Source organism: Drosophila innubila, chromosome X (genome assembly GCF_004354385.1).
Source record: "Drosophila innubila isolate TH190305 chromosome X, UK_Dinn_1.0, whole genome shotgun sequence".
Taxonomy (NCBI): domain Eukaryota; kingdom Metazoa; phylum Arthropoda; class Insecta; order Diptera; family Drosophilidae; genus Drosophila; species Drosophila innubila.
This window is the reverse complement of record NC_047626.1, coordinates 27,930,991-27,943,873: the sequence shown is the minus strand read 5'-3', so window position 1 is coordinate 27,943,873 and position 12,883 is coordinate 27,930,991. Positions and strand designations below refer to the sequence as shown.

Genomic DNA, 12,883 nt, shown 5'->3' with positions numbered 1-12,883 from the left:
GGGCGTGGCAAAATTGTAAAGCAAACTTAATGTGCGTGCTCAACATTGCTGTATTGTCACCGAATTCGGTAGATCTAGCTCTTATAGTCTCTGAGATCCAGGTGATTATATTTTTAGCACATCTCAGGACTTGTCCCCTTATCCTGTGTGTCAAGTCTCAAGACTGTAGCTTTAAAATTGTTCTTTTTATTAGAGTTTATATCATTTACGTGGGCGGAAGTGGGCGTAGCCAAATTTTAAAATAAACTTGCTATAGGTCAACATCCTCGGAGTATTGTTTTGATTTTTTTTTGTAACAGTGTTATTATAAGTAATCATTTGACTTGTTTTACATCTGGTCAGCCTGAAAACTTGTTAAAGATGTGGCTTACACGATGAAGCTGTGTTTTAACATTTTCTAACATTTTCGCTTGTGAATATCAACACATTTCTAATGAGACTTTAAAGAAAGAAAAGGGAGGCGAAAATTCTTATATTTAATATAATATATACATATTTATATTTTTGCAGCTGCTGTCGCCCGCCTAAATGTCTGACGAAGTGCCTTTGGGTCGTTTATCGCAAATTTTTGATACGCTTACCAACATACAGCAACAACAACAACATCAGCAACAACAACAACATCTGCAGCAGCAGCAACAGCAGCTGCAACAGGCTGCGTCGACGGCGGCAGAGCAGCGTCGTCGTTCAGCTTCATCATCGCCATCGCCGTCGGCGAGTGCCTCAGCCTCCACATCGGGTCGTGCCACGCCCGCTGCAACGCTGGGTGTGGCTGCCACACAGACACTCTACTACACACACACGCACAACTACTTTCTACGACCACAAGATGGCGCCAGTTACCTGCACACATTTCCAGCGGCCACCGCTCAACATGCCTCACACTATTATCAGCAGCAACATCATCAGTTGCAACTGCAACATCAACATCAGCAATTGCAACAGCCGCCCTCATTGCCGATACATTTGCCCGGTCGTCTGTCTGGTTCTGGGTCCGGCTCGGGTTCAGCGTCCGGTCCCGGATCGGGCACACAATCGTTGCATGCCTCGCCGTTGCTGGCGAAGCGAGCCACATCGTTCAGCGGTCAGATGCCGTTGTCACGTGCCGCACAGTTGCATGAGGTGCGTCTGGTGGCCGCCTCGACTCCAAATAGTCCACGTCTAATGCCACGTCGCGTGCCACGCCCACCTCCCATACCGGCTAAGCCGTCGAAGGAGCTGCAAAATCCACAGCAAACTACATTAGCTGATTCTTCGCAGATGCAGACGACTCTCAATCCCGTCTTGGCCGCATTGGATGCACCCGATGCACCCTGGCCACATTTCTCCACCCTCACCGAGCACTTGGATGTACATCAGTTGAACAACTACGGACAGGCACTGCCAGAAGTAAGACCACAGCTGCTCTTGCAGTATCTTAGAGTCCCATTTATGATTAGTAGAATCAAAAATAACATCGATTCATCGATTTATCAATTTTTGTAATTTTTTTGTCGATTTTTTCCGATTATAAGACATTTTCCAGTTGCCATGAAAGCAACAATCTCTTGGATATCCAAGGAAAATCCATCAAATATAGTTGTAAAATACTTATTACCTTTTGAAAATTGAAAAAAAAATATATATACACTTTTTGTGCAGAACTATGTCAAAGTAATCGCACCTAACTTAAACCTAGAAACTCAGTCAAAGGTCATACTTTTCCAATTAAATATTATAATATATTAGATTAAATACATGAAGCATTAAAGTACAAATTTTAAAGTCAATTATCTATAATAAGATCTTTAAGGATCAATTTTAAATGCTTATGCAAAAAATCGGTGTATCGCTGTCCATTATTCGGATGCATAGATTTATTTATTAACTAAATCTATCTTCAGATCGGGTTTAGATCGCTAATTAATATTAAATACGTTTTCCTTCAATTACAGGTCAACTGGCAGGAGCGTTGCCTGGAGCTGCAGTTGGAATTGCATCGTTCCAAGAATCAGGCAGGTCGTATACGTGATATGCTGCGTGAAAAGGTGAGTCAGTAGCTTATGTGAACATAAACTAAATAATCAAAATCTTATAAGAATAGTTTAGGCTCCTTAAATATGTAACCGACAGTAGAGGCTATCATTAAGATTCCATAAAAGCTGGATTTATTGAATCCATTTGGCACTTTGAACCGATTCGTTGCTGACGTTCGCTTTACTTATACTTATATCATAATTATATCATATGTCATATATAAATATATATCATAATGCCAGTTTATAACATAATCAACCTGTAATAAAGATGTTCATTCGTGAACCAGATCGGTTCAATTCATAAAGGAACCAATGGGGTCTTTTTTGGTTTTCTCCCGTTTGGTGACGCTTTGGGACTTGTTGATTAGCGTAAATGAGTTAATAAGTGAGAATGAAGATGAGAAAAAAATACAACAAACTGACGCACAGACACATTAATTATACACACACCACTACACACACACACAAACGCACACACACACTGAAATAGAAAGACTAATGTACATCTTGTGCTTAATGATGATTTATGGGACCCATGGTTAAAACATTTTTACGACGGCCCCTTACAATTATCAGACCAAAAAGTATTCTACTTGCGCGGAGACAGCACCCGGAAGTGCCAACCGCTTCATCCCTCACCCCGCAGGCTTAATTCTCCATCCCTGTACCGCAACTTACGGTTAATTTGTAGCGGAAATAGTGCACATGGCTGTTGACATTCTCTATGAGTCCAATACATTCACGTCTCTATGTGTATGTGTAAGTCCTTTTATGATTAGGCTAATTAAGTCATTAGGCATTTGGCCAAAATATCAGCATACCCTCAACCTCCTTCCTCCTATCTCCCTCTATTTTTCTCACTCTCTCTTCCTTTCTCCGTATCTTTCTTGTCAGTCGCGAGCGCATAAAGCCTTGTTGGCCTACGGCATTGTCATTAGGCTTATTGGCATCGCCATCTAGCGGCACTTTAATGCAAAAACTATATGAATTATTAAAATGTTACACTACTGAGAGAACACATATGTACACATATGCATGTCGCTCTGTCTCTGTGTGTGTGTGTGTTTGTGTGTTTTTATATATTTATACTCGTATGAGGATTACTTTCATCTCTCTTCACATGGTACACATTGTATAGTCATGAGTCATGACATAAATTAATTACACTTCAATGATTTTTGCTGCATGAATAATGCATGAGTTGCGACCTCATAGCCAATTTTAGTCCTGCATGTTCTGTATAGCACATCCTGATCTCCTCTATGCCTGTCGCATTGCATCATAATCATAAAATAATTTGTTTAATATGCGCCCAGAATGTAAATAATAATGTGATAGTTTGGCATTTATAAGTATTTGTTTGCAATCGCCTTTGTTGACTTTCTACTTATTATCTGTTAATATTCGTTAATTAATTTACAAGAGCTTTGAACACTCTATTGTAATTACTAGAAAAATTTACTAGAATCCATAACTCAGCAAGTTTATTAACATTTAATTATCAAAAACGTTGAATACAGTTTCTAGTGGCACAGGTTAAATCATTAGTCTCGTTTCTACAAGAATAATTGATTTATCGACGGGTTTTCTGGTGACTTTCCCAAATACTTAATTTACTTTTAAGTTTAGAAATAGATGATAGCTGATATACTCACTGGTGCTGAAACTAACTAAAGATAGGTATATTTTTTCTACCTTTTCTACCATCAGCGAGTCGCTTGTTTAATACTTGAACCTTTAAAATGTGAAACGGTTGATAAATCAGCTGTACATCCGTCGTTCAGTGAAATTCAGTGGTAAAATGTTGCAAAAAATAATTTATATAATCTGTGTAGTAAATTTATAAGTTTCATTCTCAAATACAACTCTAATTCCTGAACGTAATGAGACGAATAAATTTCTTTCAATGAATTCCCAAATATCTGAGTTGAGGTGAGATCCTTATCACAGGTTCCCGCTAGTGACGAAAGCAGACCTCAAAAGCATACACAAAGTAAAACTAAAGTAAAAAAAATTGATATCTTAGAGCGGAGCAGAAACATCACGCTAATTTGATTGATGGACTTTGCAAGGCAATGGATTTTGAAATACTGAAAGTGGAACAGGAGCGAAAGGAAAAACTCATAGATGAACTGGGCAAGGCGAGGCGATAATCAGAATTGTCAAGAAAGTTGGTAGACGACCTGATTAAGCAACGGATATTCAAAGTCTAAAAGCGGAATTGGAACTACAGAAGAAAGACTGAGTTGATAAAGAATTGAGAATTAACATCCTTAAGCAATTGAATGATCAAATTTTTTTAAGTTGAGCAGAAACGACAGGCAAAGCTAATAGAGGGACTTGTTAAGAAATTGGATAAACACAATTCGTTTTATAATCCACACAATTGTGCTGAGGCCATTCTAATGGAAACCCCGCAAATCGCGAAAAAACCTCCATTCACATAGTTTTTAAGAGTATACGTTTTTTTATGGTATTTAACGTTATCTATTAGTATTATCGCTTGTCCTACTGAATCGCATCAAGATCGGACAAGTAGAACGGTAGTTATGGCGATTTAATGTTTTCAAAGTAATACAAGTTATTTTTTTAAAGTACTTTTATATATATTGAAATAAGTAGCGGGTATCCTTTGGTTGAGATCTCGACTATAGCCTTTCCCACTTGTTTTTTTTTTTTTATCGAAAAAGAGAGTTGGAATTATATGCAATAATTAAAATAATTATTACATGGGACCCCTCGTTTTTGACAATTTTTTCTGCTGTCTTAATTTAAAATAGTCGGTGGACGAATTTTGTTTGGAAAATAACACCTTAAAATGTTTGCAGTAAGTTTACAGTCCCTTCTGAAAGACGCTCGCTATTATTTATTTTTCTAGCTCCAGATGGTAACGAATAACCCTCAATGACCTCATCAAAAGTTGCTCATTTCGAAATGCTGCACTGCATTCATTATGTTAGGTGGCGATGTGATTGTGTATGTGTGTGTGTGTGTGTGTGTGTGTGTGTGGCACCTATTGCTATGCAATGCAAAGTTTGCGAGCCATTGTTGATTTCTGCCTTACTTATTTCGAGTGGGCAGAGTTGAGTATGAATGCATTTGTTTCGTTTCCTTTGTGCATTGCCGCGTGACGTTTTTAATGAAAAAAAAAATTTAATGGAAAATTGCGAAAACTGAAATTCGTTTACAAAGAAAAGCAGAAAACAGAAAACATAACCTTATTTTGCTGCTGCACTCAGTTTCAATATTTAATTGGCAGCAAATTTTTGTGTGCAAAGCAGCTGAAGATGAAAAAATTCCATATGTGTGCAGATAAACAAGGAGATGTATAAATGGATTCGACTAGCTTGTTACCCTATTGATAGTTGGATAAATCAACTTAAAAAATAAATTGAATTTCAAATTATAAGTTGTTTAGATACTTTTGCAGATATCTCATAGATTTTTAGGGTAGTACAAATATAGTTAATACTAGCTTTTTTTTATCTCTTTCATGTTTACAAAGCTTTTTTCTTAATTCTCAAGAAATGCTCCTGCTTTCCAAAGACTGCCTTCGTGTTCTGCGGATTATGCCACCCATTTTGCCCTTCTTTTAGAATGCAGGGTATCAAAATATCAGAATGAGGCCAAGCTGCAACGAAATATATAACAACTCAATGACTAAAAGTATGCAATGAATATTTCATTTGTGTTTTATGCATTTCAAATTTTGCAATTTTGCCATTTGCCGTTTTGTTGTTTGCTGTTTGCCTTTTGTCGCTCCTGCCCTTTTTATGAGTGCTTCTATATTTTTGTTTTCCGTTGCCTTTTAACTTGCAACTTTTTGCAGTAGCAGCCGCTCAAGTGCAACACATTTTTGTCATCATAAATTTTAAATTAGTTGCATTAAACTTGAGACTGCCTGCTACAGCCAGTGTTACCAATTCTCTATACATAAAATATTATAATTTGAAAAAATTTGTCAGAGTTGCTTCGCAGAGAAGCAAAAATGATAGAAACTATCACTTTTAAAAAAATCCTATTAGGGTGTTTTTTTTTTAATATGAGTACAGGGTGTTGGCTTTCTTATTTAACAATATTTTAGCAATAAATAGTAGACGGGAGCACCAGCGAAAGTTGATATTGTGGTAGCAGTATTTCAGTTCGAGGTACAGGGTATCTAGTAGTCGAACCTTTGTATCAATAAATCTATTTTCAGTTTAGCTTGTGTAGATATTACTGTGATATTTTTTTTATTTTTGAACACAGGACATCTGATATTCGATCACTCCTATTTATTTATTTCTTGCTCCTTTTAGGGGTCACTTTTTTTTATAATGTCAAAGTTAAAAGTGGTCCGTAGAAGCAAAAACGTTACAACAGCAATCAAAAGAGGCGTTAAGCTAAAACCACAAAATCGGCTGGCTACTGAATGTTTTGGCAACAATGTGAAAGACGTAAAATTATGGCCAAGCATATTGCAACATTCTTGTACGACAATAAAATTCAAGTTTATTACCAAGCAGCCAGCAAACAACAAAACCAAACCAAAACTGAACCCAAGCCAAGCCAGGACAAGCCAAAGAGCTGGCCAAGCAGGCAAAGAATTGTGCCGAAAAGAATACCGAATGAATAAAGTTTCATGGACCAAGAGCGTATACCATAGTGTTTACGGCTGCGACGTTGCCAAACTTCAGTATTAACACCATGCTGACTGAAAAAAATTGAAAAATCATGTAAATTCAATGTGTTTCAATATTAATCATTTGATAAACCAAAATCATTGCTCTCCTCAGTCACTTTAGAAACTTGTGCATGTAGTTTTGGATTGGTCACCAGTTTCCTTTGATAACTATTTTAAAAATCCGTTCGTTTCGATGAATGATAGGCCTCCTGAATCTCGATTTTAATATTTAAATACTTACCAGTTTGGCGTTTCTAAGTTTCAAAAGCTTAATTCCACATTTTAGCAAAAATTTGAATGTGGTTCGATTGAGAATTGGGAAAAATAGAAGACTTTCTGTTTAAATGATTAGAAATTGAAACAGGAAGTCTTCTATTTTTAGTACAATTTTTGTAGCGTGTGGTGAATTTTAAAGTTGGGATAATTTTCGAAAAATTTTTGAAGGAGAGAAAATAGGCGTTTTAACTGCAACTTTTGATCAGTATATCCTTAAATCGTGGTGATGTTTGGTATCAAACTTATTTTTTTCTTTAAGTTGACTTATAGTAAGTTGATAGAAAAAAAAAAAAATTTATTTAAAAAAAAATTTATTTAATTTATTTAAATATTTTTTTTTTTCCTATGAACCTATAATTTTGGGGACTTTTTCAACTATAGGTTGATTTTCAAAACCGAGTCTACTCGAGTCCACCAAATTTTACATTTGTTTTTGATTCTGTGGATATTCAAGAAGAGAGCTCGACAGCCTTATGATATAGTGGACCGACTTAAACTTACTTCGGTCAGGATGTACAAAACTAAGTTAAATGCATATTCTATCAGTTTGGTTAAGATATCTCAAAAAACAAAATACATGGAGCTCAGGGTATAACTAAATTCAAATTGATAAGTTGCAAATCGTAATCGTAATCGCTCGGAATCGATGTAGACTTACATGTCAAGAGTAGCCACAAACTACAGTTTTAGTCTACTAAAAATTTACCTCTCTCACACTTTTTCTTGAAACATATTAGATGATCGCTTGTCCTCTCATGCAATTTCATGCAAAGCAATCAGTCGGACAGAAGATTTTATTGAAAAATGTGACTTCATATCGAACTTTCTCATTCAAAAATACTTAATTGTATATTAACAAAAATATATATTAATCTAATTGTATATTTGTATGTACATTAATTACACATCAACATTTTCATTATATGATAACAATAACATTTATGTTTATCGCTCGATTTTTAGTAGGTACCCAAAAAAATGGGTACTACTCCGTACTCTCTTTGTGCGCTTACTTTGCGCTTACTAATTCCGAAATATCTTCTCTATTTATGGGTCAATCGCTTTGAAAATTTCAGGGTAGTTCAACAGGCTAACTGATTGTTTAGTAAGGAGTGCTACCTTACAAATTGCGCCTGTAAATCCTTCAGAGCGATTTGTAGGCGAAGGGGGCGTGGCAGCCAAAATTGGAAACAAACTTGATCTGCGTATGGTATCCAGGCGGACGGACGGACAGACAGACGGACAGACAGACGGACAGACAGACGGACAGACAGACGGACAGACAGACAGACGGACAGACACACGGACATGGCTCAATCGACTCGGCTGTTGATTTTTGACTATAAGTAACACAACCCACGACATTTTTCCATGCTAGAGATAGCCTATGCTCAGGAGCAAAAAATTTTAAACGTTCAAAGGCTTTACTAAGGCAGGTTTGGCTGAAGTTAATGGGAAAAAGCTGTAGCTATTGAACTGGGTGAGATATCGCTCTGAAATTTGAAATATATATTTAGAACACTTTAGAAAAATTCCAACCACAAAATAAAAGTCTGCGTGTCATGAGAAAGGGCACAAATTAACGATAAAAGGGTCTTATTGACCTAAGAAATTGCAAAAAAATATTTTTTTACATACTTTTTTTTTAACAACTTTAACTGAAATTATTTTTAATATTTGTTATTGCATTTTAAATGTTGAAAAACACAAAATTTTGCGTTTGAACGTTACGCCCTTTTCCATGGCACGCCTTTTTTTTTTGGTCCCAATTTTTTTCTGGAGTGTTAAGAATGTTTGTTTCCAACGGCTTTCTGGTGTTAAGGCTACTTTGTAGACGTTGCTATTGTGGCAGTGGCAATGCCAGCGACACTTTGCCACTCAAGTGGCATTGGTCGTCCTTCAATTTCTGCGCACATTGTTATGAAATTTTGTTTGTCAATTGGCAATGGTTTCATCTATTCCCAGCTTCTTTCTCGCTCTATGTTACTCTCTCTCTCTCTCTCTGTTGGCTTTAGGTTGTGCTTTATGTGACCGCCATGGCCATAAATGGGCCTCATAAATCTGCAATGCCAACGGCCCAGTTGCTAGTGATTGCACATTGGACACAGTCAAACAGCAAAGCACCAAAAGTGGCCACATTAGTGCCATAAGCTATAAGCCATAAGCAATGCGACGTATGTCTATTTCTGTGTGTGTGTTTATTAGTGGGTGTGTGTGTGTGTGTGTGTGTCTGCAACGCGTTAACGCGTTGAAAGCTGCGCTTAGAGGCATCAGCATCGTCATCAACAATTTCAATTTCCCCATTGGTCGGAAAAACTAAAAAAAAAAGGCGAAACGATGACAAAAGTTCGCGTCCATCGTCGATTAAAACGGGATATATTTAAAATGCCTGACATGAAATAACATGTAAATCTTACTCTTCTAATGGCTGTTAGAATTCTAGATACCCTATGACAATCGATATACATATAGAGTTTTTTCCTGTATTACTTTTTCTTTTCTTTATCACATTAATGGGAGAAATTGATAGCATAGTCACAAAAAACACGTTGAATCTCTTGAATATCGCTGCTTCATAAAAGTAGATCTCTTTAGAAATATTTAAAGAATATTAAGATATTTTGCATAAGCGATTAAATATAATCATATAATATTGTTAAACTATTGTCAGACTATCGTTAAAATGCAGACTCTCTTATGGATCGTTGCTTCATCACGATAATGCAACACCTGTCTTGTCATCCAAGAGAATTTGCTTACGTTTGCTAAATTGATTTGAATATCTAATACAGGGTAGGCCATTTAAAGCTGACCCATGTGAAAACGCTATCAATTTTGACTGCGCTGACCGATCGACAACTGTTGAAAGCGTCTTTCGAAGGCATTTTATGGCATGGAACATTACACTCCAAAAATACGCGCCGAAATTATTCAGCTGTATAAAAAAAAAATTTTGTTTATTCGACATCCGTTTAGCTAAAAAAATAGAGTGAAAAGTGCTTCAGTTAAGAGCACAATTAAGGATTTATACGCAAGCCAGTGTTGAGAAGACTCCAACTATAGCCAGTTATCGCCACTTTCAGCAATTAGGCATAGCTCGCACATCTCTCCGACACATAAGTCCTAGCTAAAATGACATGGATAACTTCTTGGATCAACAGGACATGCCATTCAGCTAAAGAAACAATCATTTTATTGACATAATTGTTCCCCGGGCGGCTGATATCGAAAAGTGGTGATTTTGACTGGCCACCGGAATAAACAGATTTGACATTACCACACTTTTATTTGTGGGATTATTTGAAATCCAGGGTATACGATAGTAAGACAAAGACCTCCGCTCAACTGAAAGTCAAAATTCGATTTGAAATAGCCGTCATATCGTCTGAAATATTGGCCAATGTCATGGAAAATTCATTTACGCGATATCCATTTAAAATATTAGCTGCAAAAAATTTCCTTGACCCAAATAAATAAATAAATTTTCAAACGGAGAACAAAAATTTTTGTTTTATTTATGTTTTTTTTTCAAAATCACATGGGTCAGCTTAAAATGGCCTACCCCGCATAATCAAATATTAGAAATAGCAATGAACTAACGTCGAATTTTAGTCATTTTTATTGTCTCTACTCTAAATCGAGTTGTAGATGCCCTTTGCTGACATTTCTGCGGTACATGGTATAATAGCAATGCAAACAAAAACGATAGCCACGTTGCAACAGCCGCATCTGTTGCAGCTGTCAGGACTGTCATTTGGATCCGCTTTGTCCGTTGCAAGTAGGTAACGCATGTGTTTAACAATGCCACATCCGACAGTGCAAGATAGGCGCCTAAAAGCGTGCATTGCACTTATGCGCTGATTTTACACACAGACACACACAGTTATACAATTGCAAAAGCACACAGTTCACGTCTGACATGAAACGTTCACTTTGCATGTTCTATTATTACAGAGCAGAAGGCGTTGCCTTTGTTTATGGGTGTTTTGCAATGGGAAATTGAAAATGTTGACGTATTTCGCCGTTGAGTCGGAAATACGTTTCCTGGACTTCTGTGTTCGTTACGGTTTATCGCAAACACGACGATAATGCAATGTGCGTTGTTATCGATAGAGCATTGACCGATTTCTTCATCATTGAGGAAAAAGTATGGATAAAACGGACAGTGATGGAAAAAAAATTGCATTTTCCACTTTTAATTCTGAACCAAAATAGATGCCAAATAATGATAAAATTGGCATTTGGCAAGGAAAGCGGTTAATTTTCAAAAACGTTATGACACTTTGAAACTTTTGAAAAATCGTCAAGGGGAAAAGTATGGAAAAAATGGAGTAATGGAGAAAAATTGAATTTTCCAAATTCGATGCAAGTAATGTTAAAATTGACATTCCGCAAGGAAATCGGTTAGAATTTGACAAAGTTATGACAGCTTGAAGTTTTTGAAAAAGTGTCAAGGAAAATGTATGGAAAAATGGACAGTGATGGAATAAATTGAATTTTTCAATTTTAATTAAAGCTCAAACAATGATAACTGGAGTTGAACTGACAATTTTTAATGAGCATTTTTTTTAATTAGCTTGATTGACCATCAAAAATATTATCGAGTTAAAGTAGTTGTAAATCGCTTACGGATTATTTAACTTATTTTACTCCCTTCAAGCAATTGTATTTTAGTGAAATTTCATTTTCAATAAGACTATTAATCTGCTTTCAATCGATTTTCACACTTTGTTGATGATATGCCTAGAAATCTTAGCAAGTAGCTAAAAAAGGGCTCGAATAAAAGGTCATCAAACGACACTTTCGGCCAGAATCTTTAATTAAAAATGTTGGACAGTTTCGTGTCTGGGCATAAATTGCGCATCGCTGCTGTCGTTGTTGTCGTCGTCGATGCTGGCAAAGGGAACCCAAAAATTGCTCAACTATTTGAGCAATTAGATAAGGGCCGCACTTTTCATTCCAGGGCCAGAATTTTGCGTATAATTAATTAGTATCCCAAAATGCATTGCATACTTTTGTGCTCAACGGGTTAAGCTGCTGCTTCACCCTCCCTTCTCACTTTTGCAGCCTTCTCTCTACTGACTGCTTGGCATATTCTCATGTCCATTCAAGTGTGTGTATAAGTGTGTGTTGATATGGGGTTTTTGTTTATGACAAGTTTTAAATATGCACATGCAAACACACGCACACACAGAGAGAGAGAGACACTCACACACACACACACATCGAGTGGAGCAACATGTGCTGCCTAGTTTTTGGCGTCGTCTGTCTGGCAACTTGCGAGCCTGGCCAACAACATTGGCAGCAGCAACTAACTGCCAAGCGACTGTGGCCTGCAAAATTAATGGCCATCAGTCGCATAATAAATGAAGCGATGTCTTTGTTGCTCTTGCTCTCCAAATGCCACGCCCACTAGCTTTTGAGTGGGAAGGGGCAGTATTTTCTACAAGACAAAAAGTTCTAAAGTTTTCTGTCTAAGGCCTCTTTCAACAGTGAGAGGAAACGAGAGAGAGAATTTTGTACTGGAAAACAGATTCGCGTGTGGCCTTCGCACTGTCAAGAGCAAGGCACTATGGGGAATTTTTCCGATTTTTTGGAATAAATTAAATTTTTGAAAGTTATTAAAATACGTTCTTAATAACAGCAATCGACCAGGAAATGTCCAAACCGTAATGTTACATACCAGACATTTTAACAGAACTCGCCACTGTTAAGTTATAACAGTGCAAAGACAGGTTATGCAATTGAAAAGCACGTGCTGTCAAAATTGTTGCATTTTTTATCAAACTTTAAGTACAGAAAACTAATAGATATTGTTAACAAATTGAAAAGCTTAGATTTGCAGTCTGTTCAGAGAGGTTTGTACTTTGTGTTTAAAAGCTTGGATTGTAGAATTTAGTCGTATTGTCCTCGTAATTGTATGAAA

The 12,883-nt window shown here is 36.7% G+C and overlaps 1 protein-coding gene across 2 annotated transcripts in view; it reads left to right on the top strand.

The window, feature by feature from the left end:
- Positions 1 to 528: 528 nt before the first annotated feature.
- Positions 529 to 12,883, top strand: part of LOC117794214 (uncharacterized protein CG43867) — a 131,212-nt gene continuing 118,857 nt past the window's right edge. For both annotated transcript variants that reach the window (XM_034634771.1, XM_034634770.1), the window contains exons 1-2: positions 529 to 1,389; positions 1,935 to 2,027. In XM_034634771.1, coding sequence (XP_034490662.1) covers positions 529 to 1,389; positions 1,935 to 2,027 — 954 coding nt within the window. The remainder of the gene's footprint in view (positions 1,390 to 1,934; positions 2,028 to 12,883) is intronic.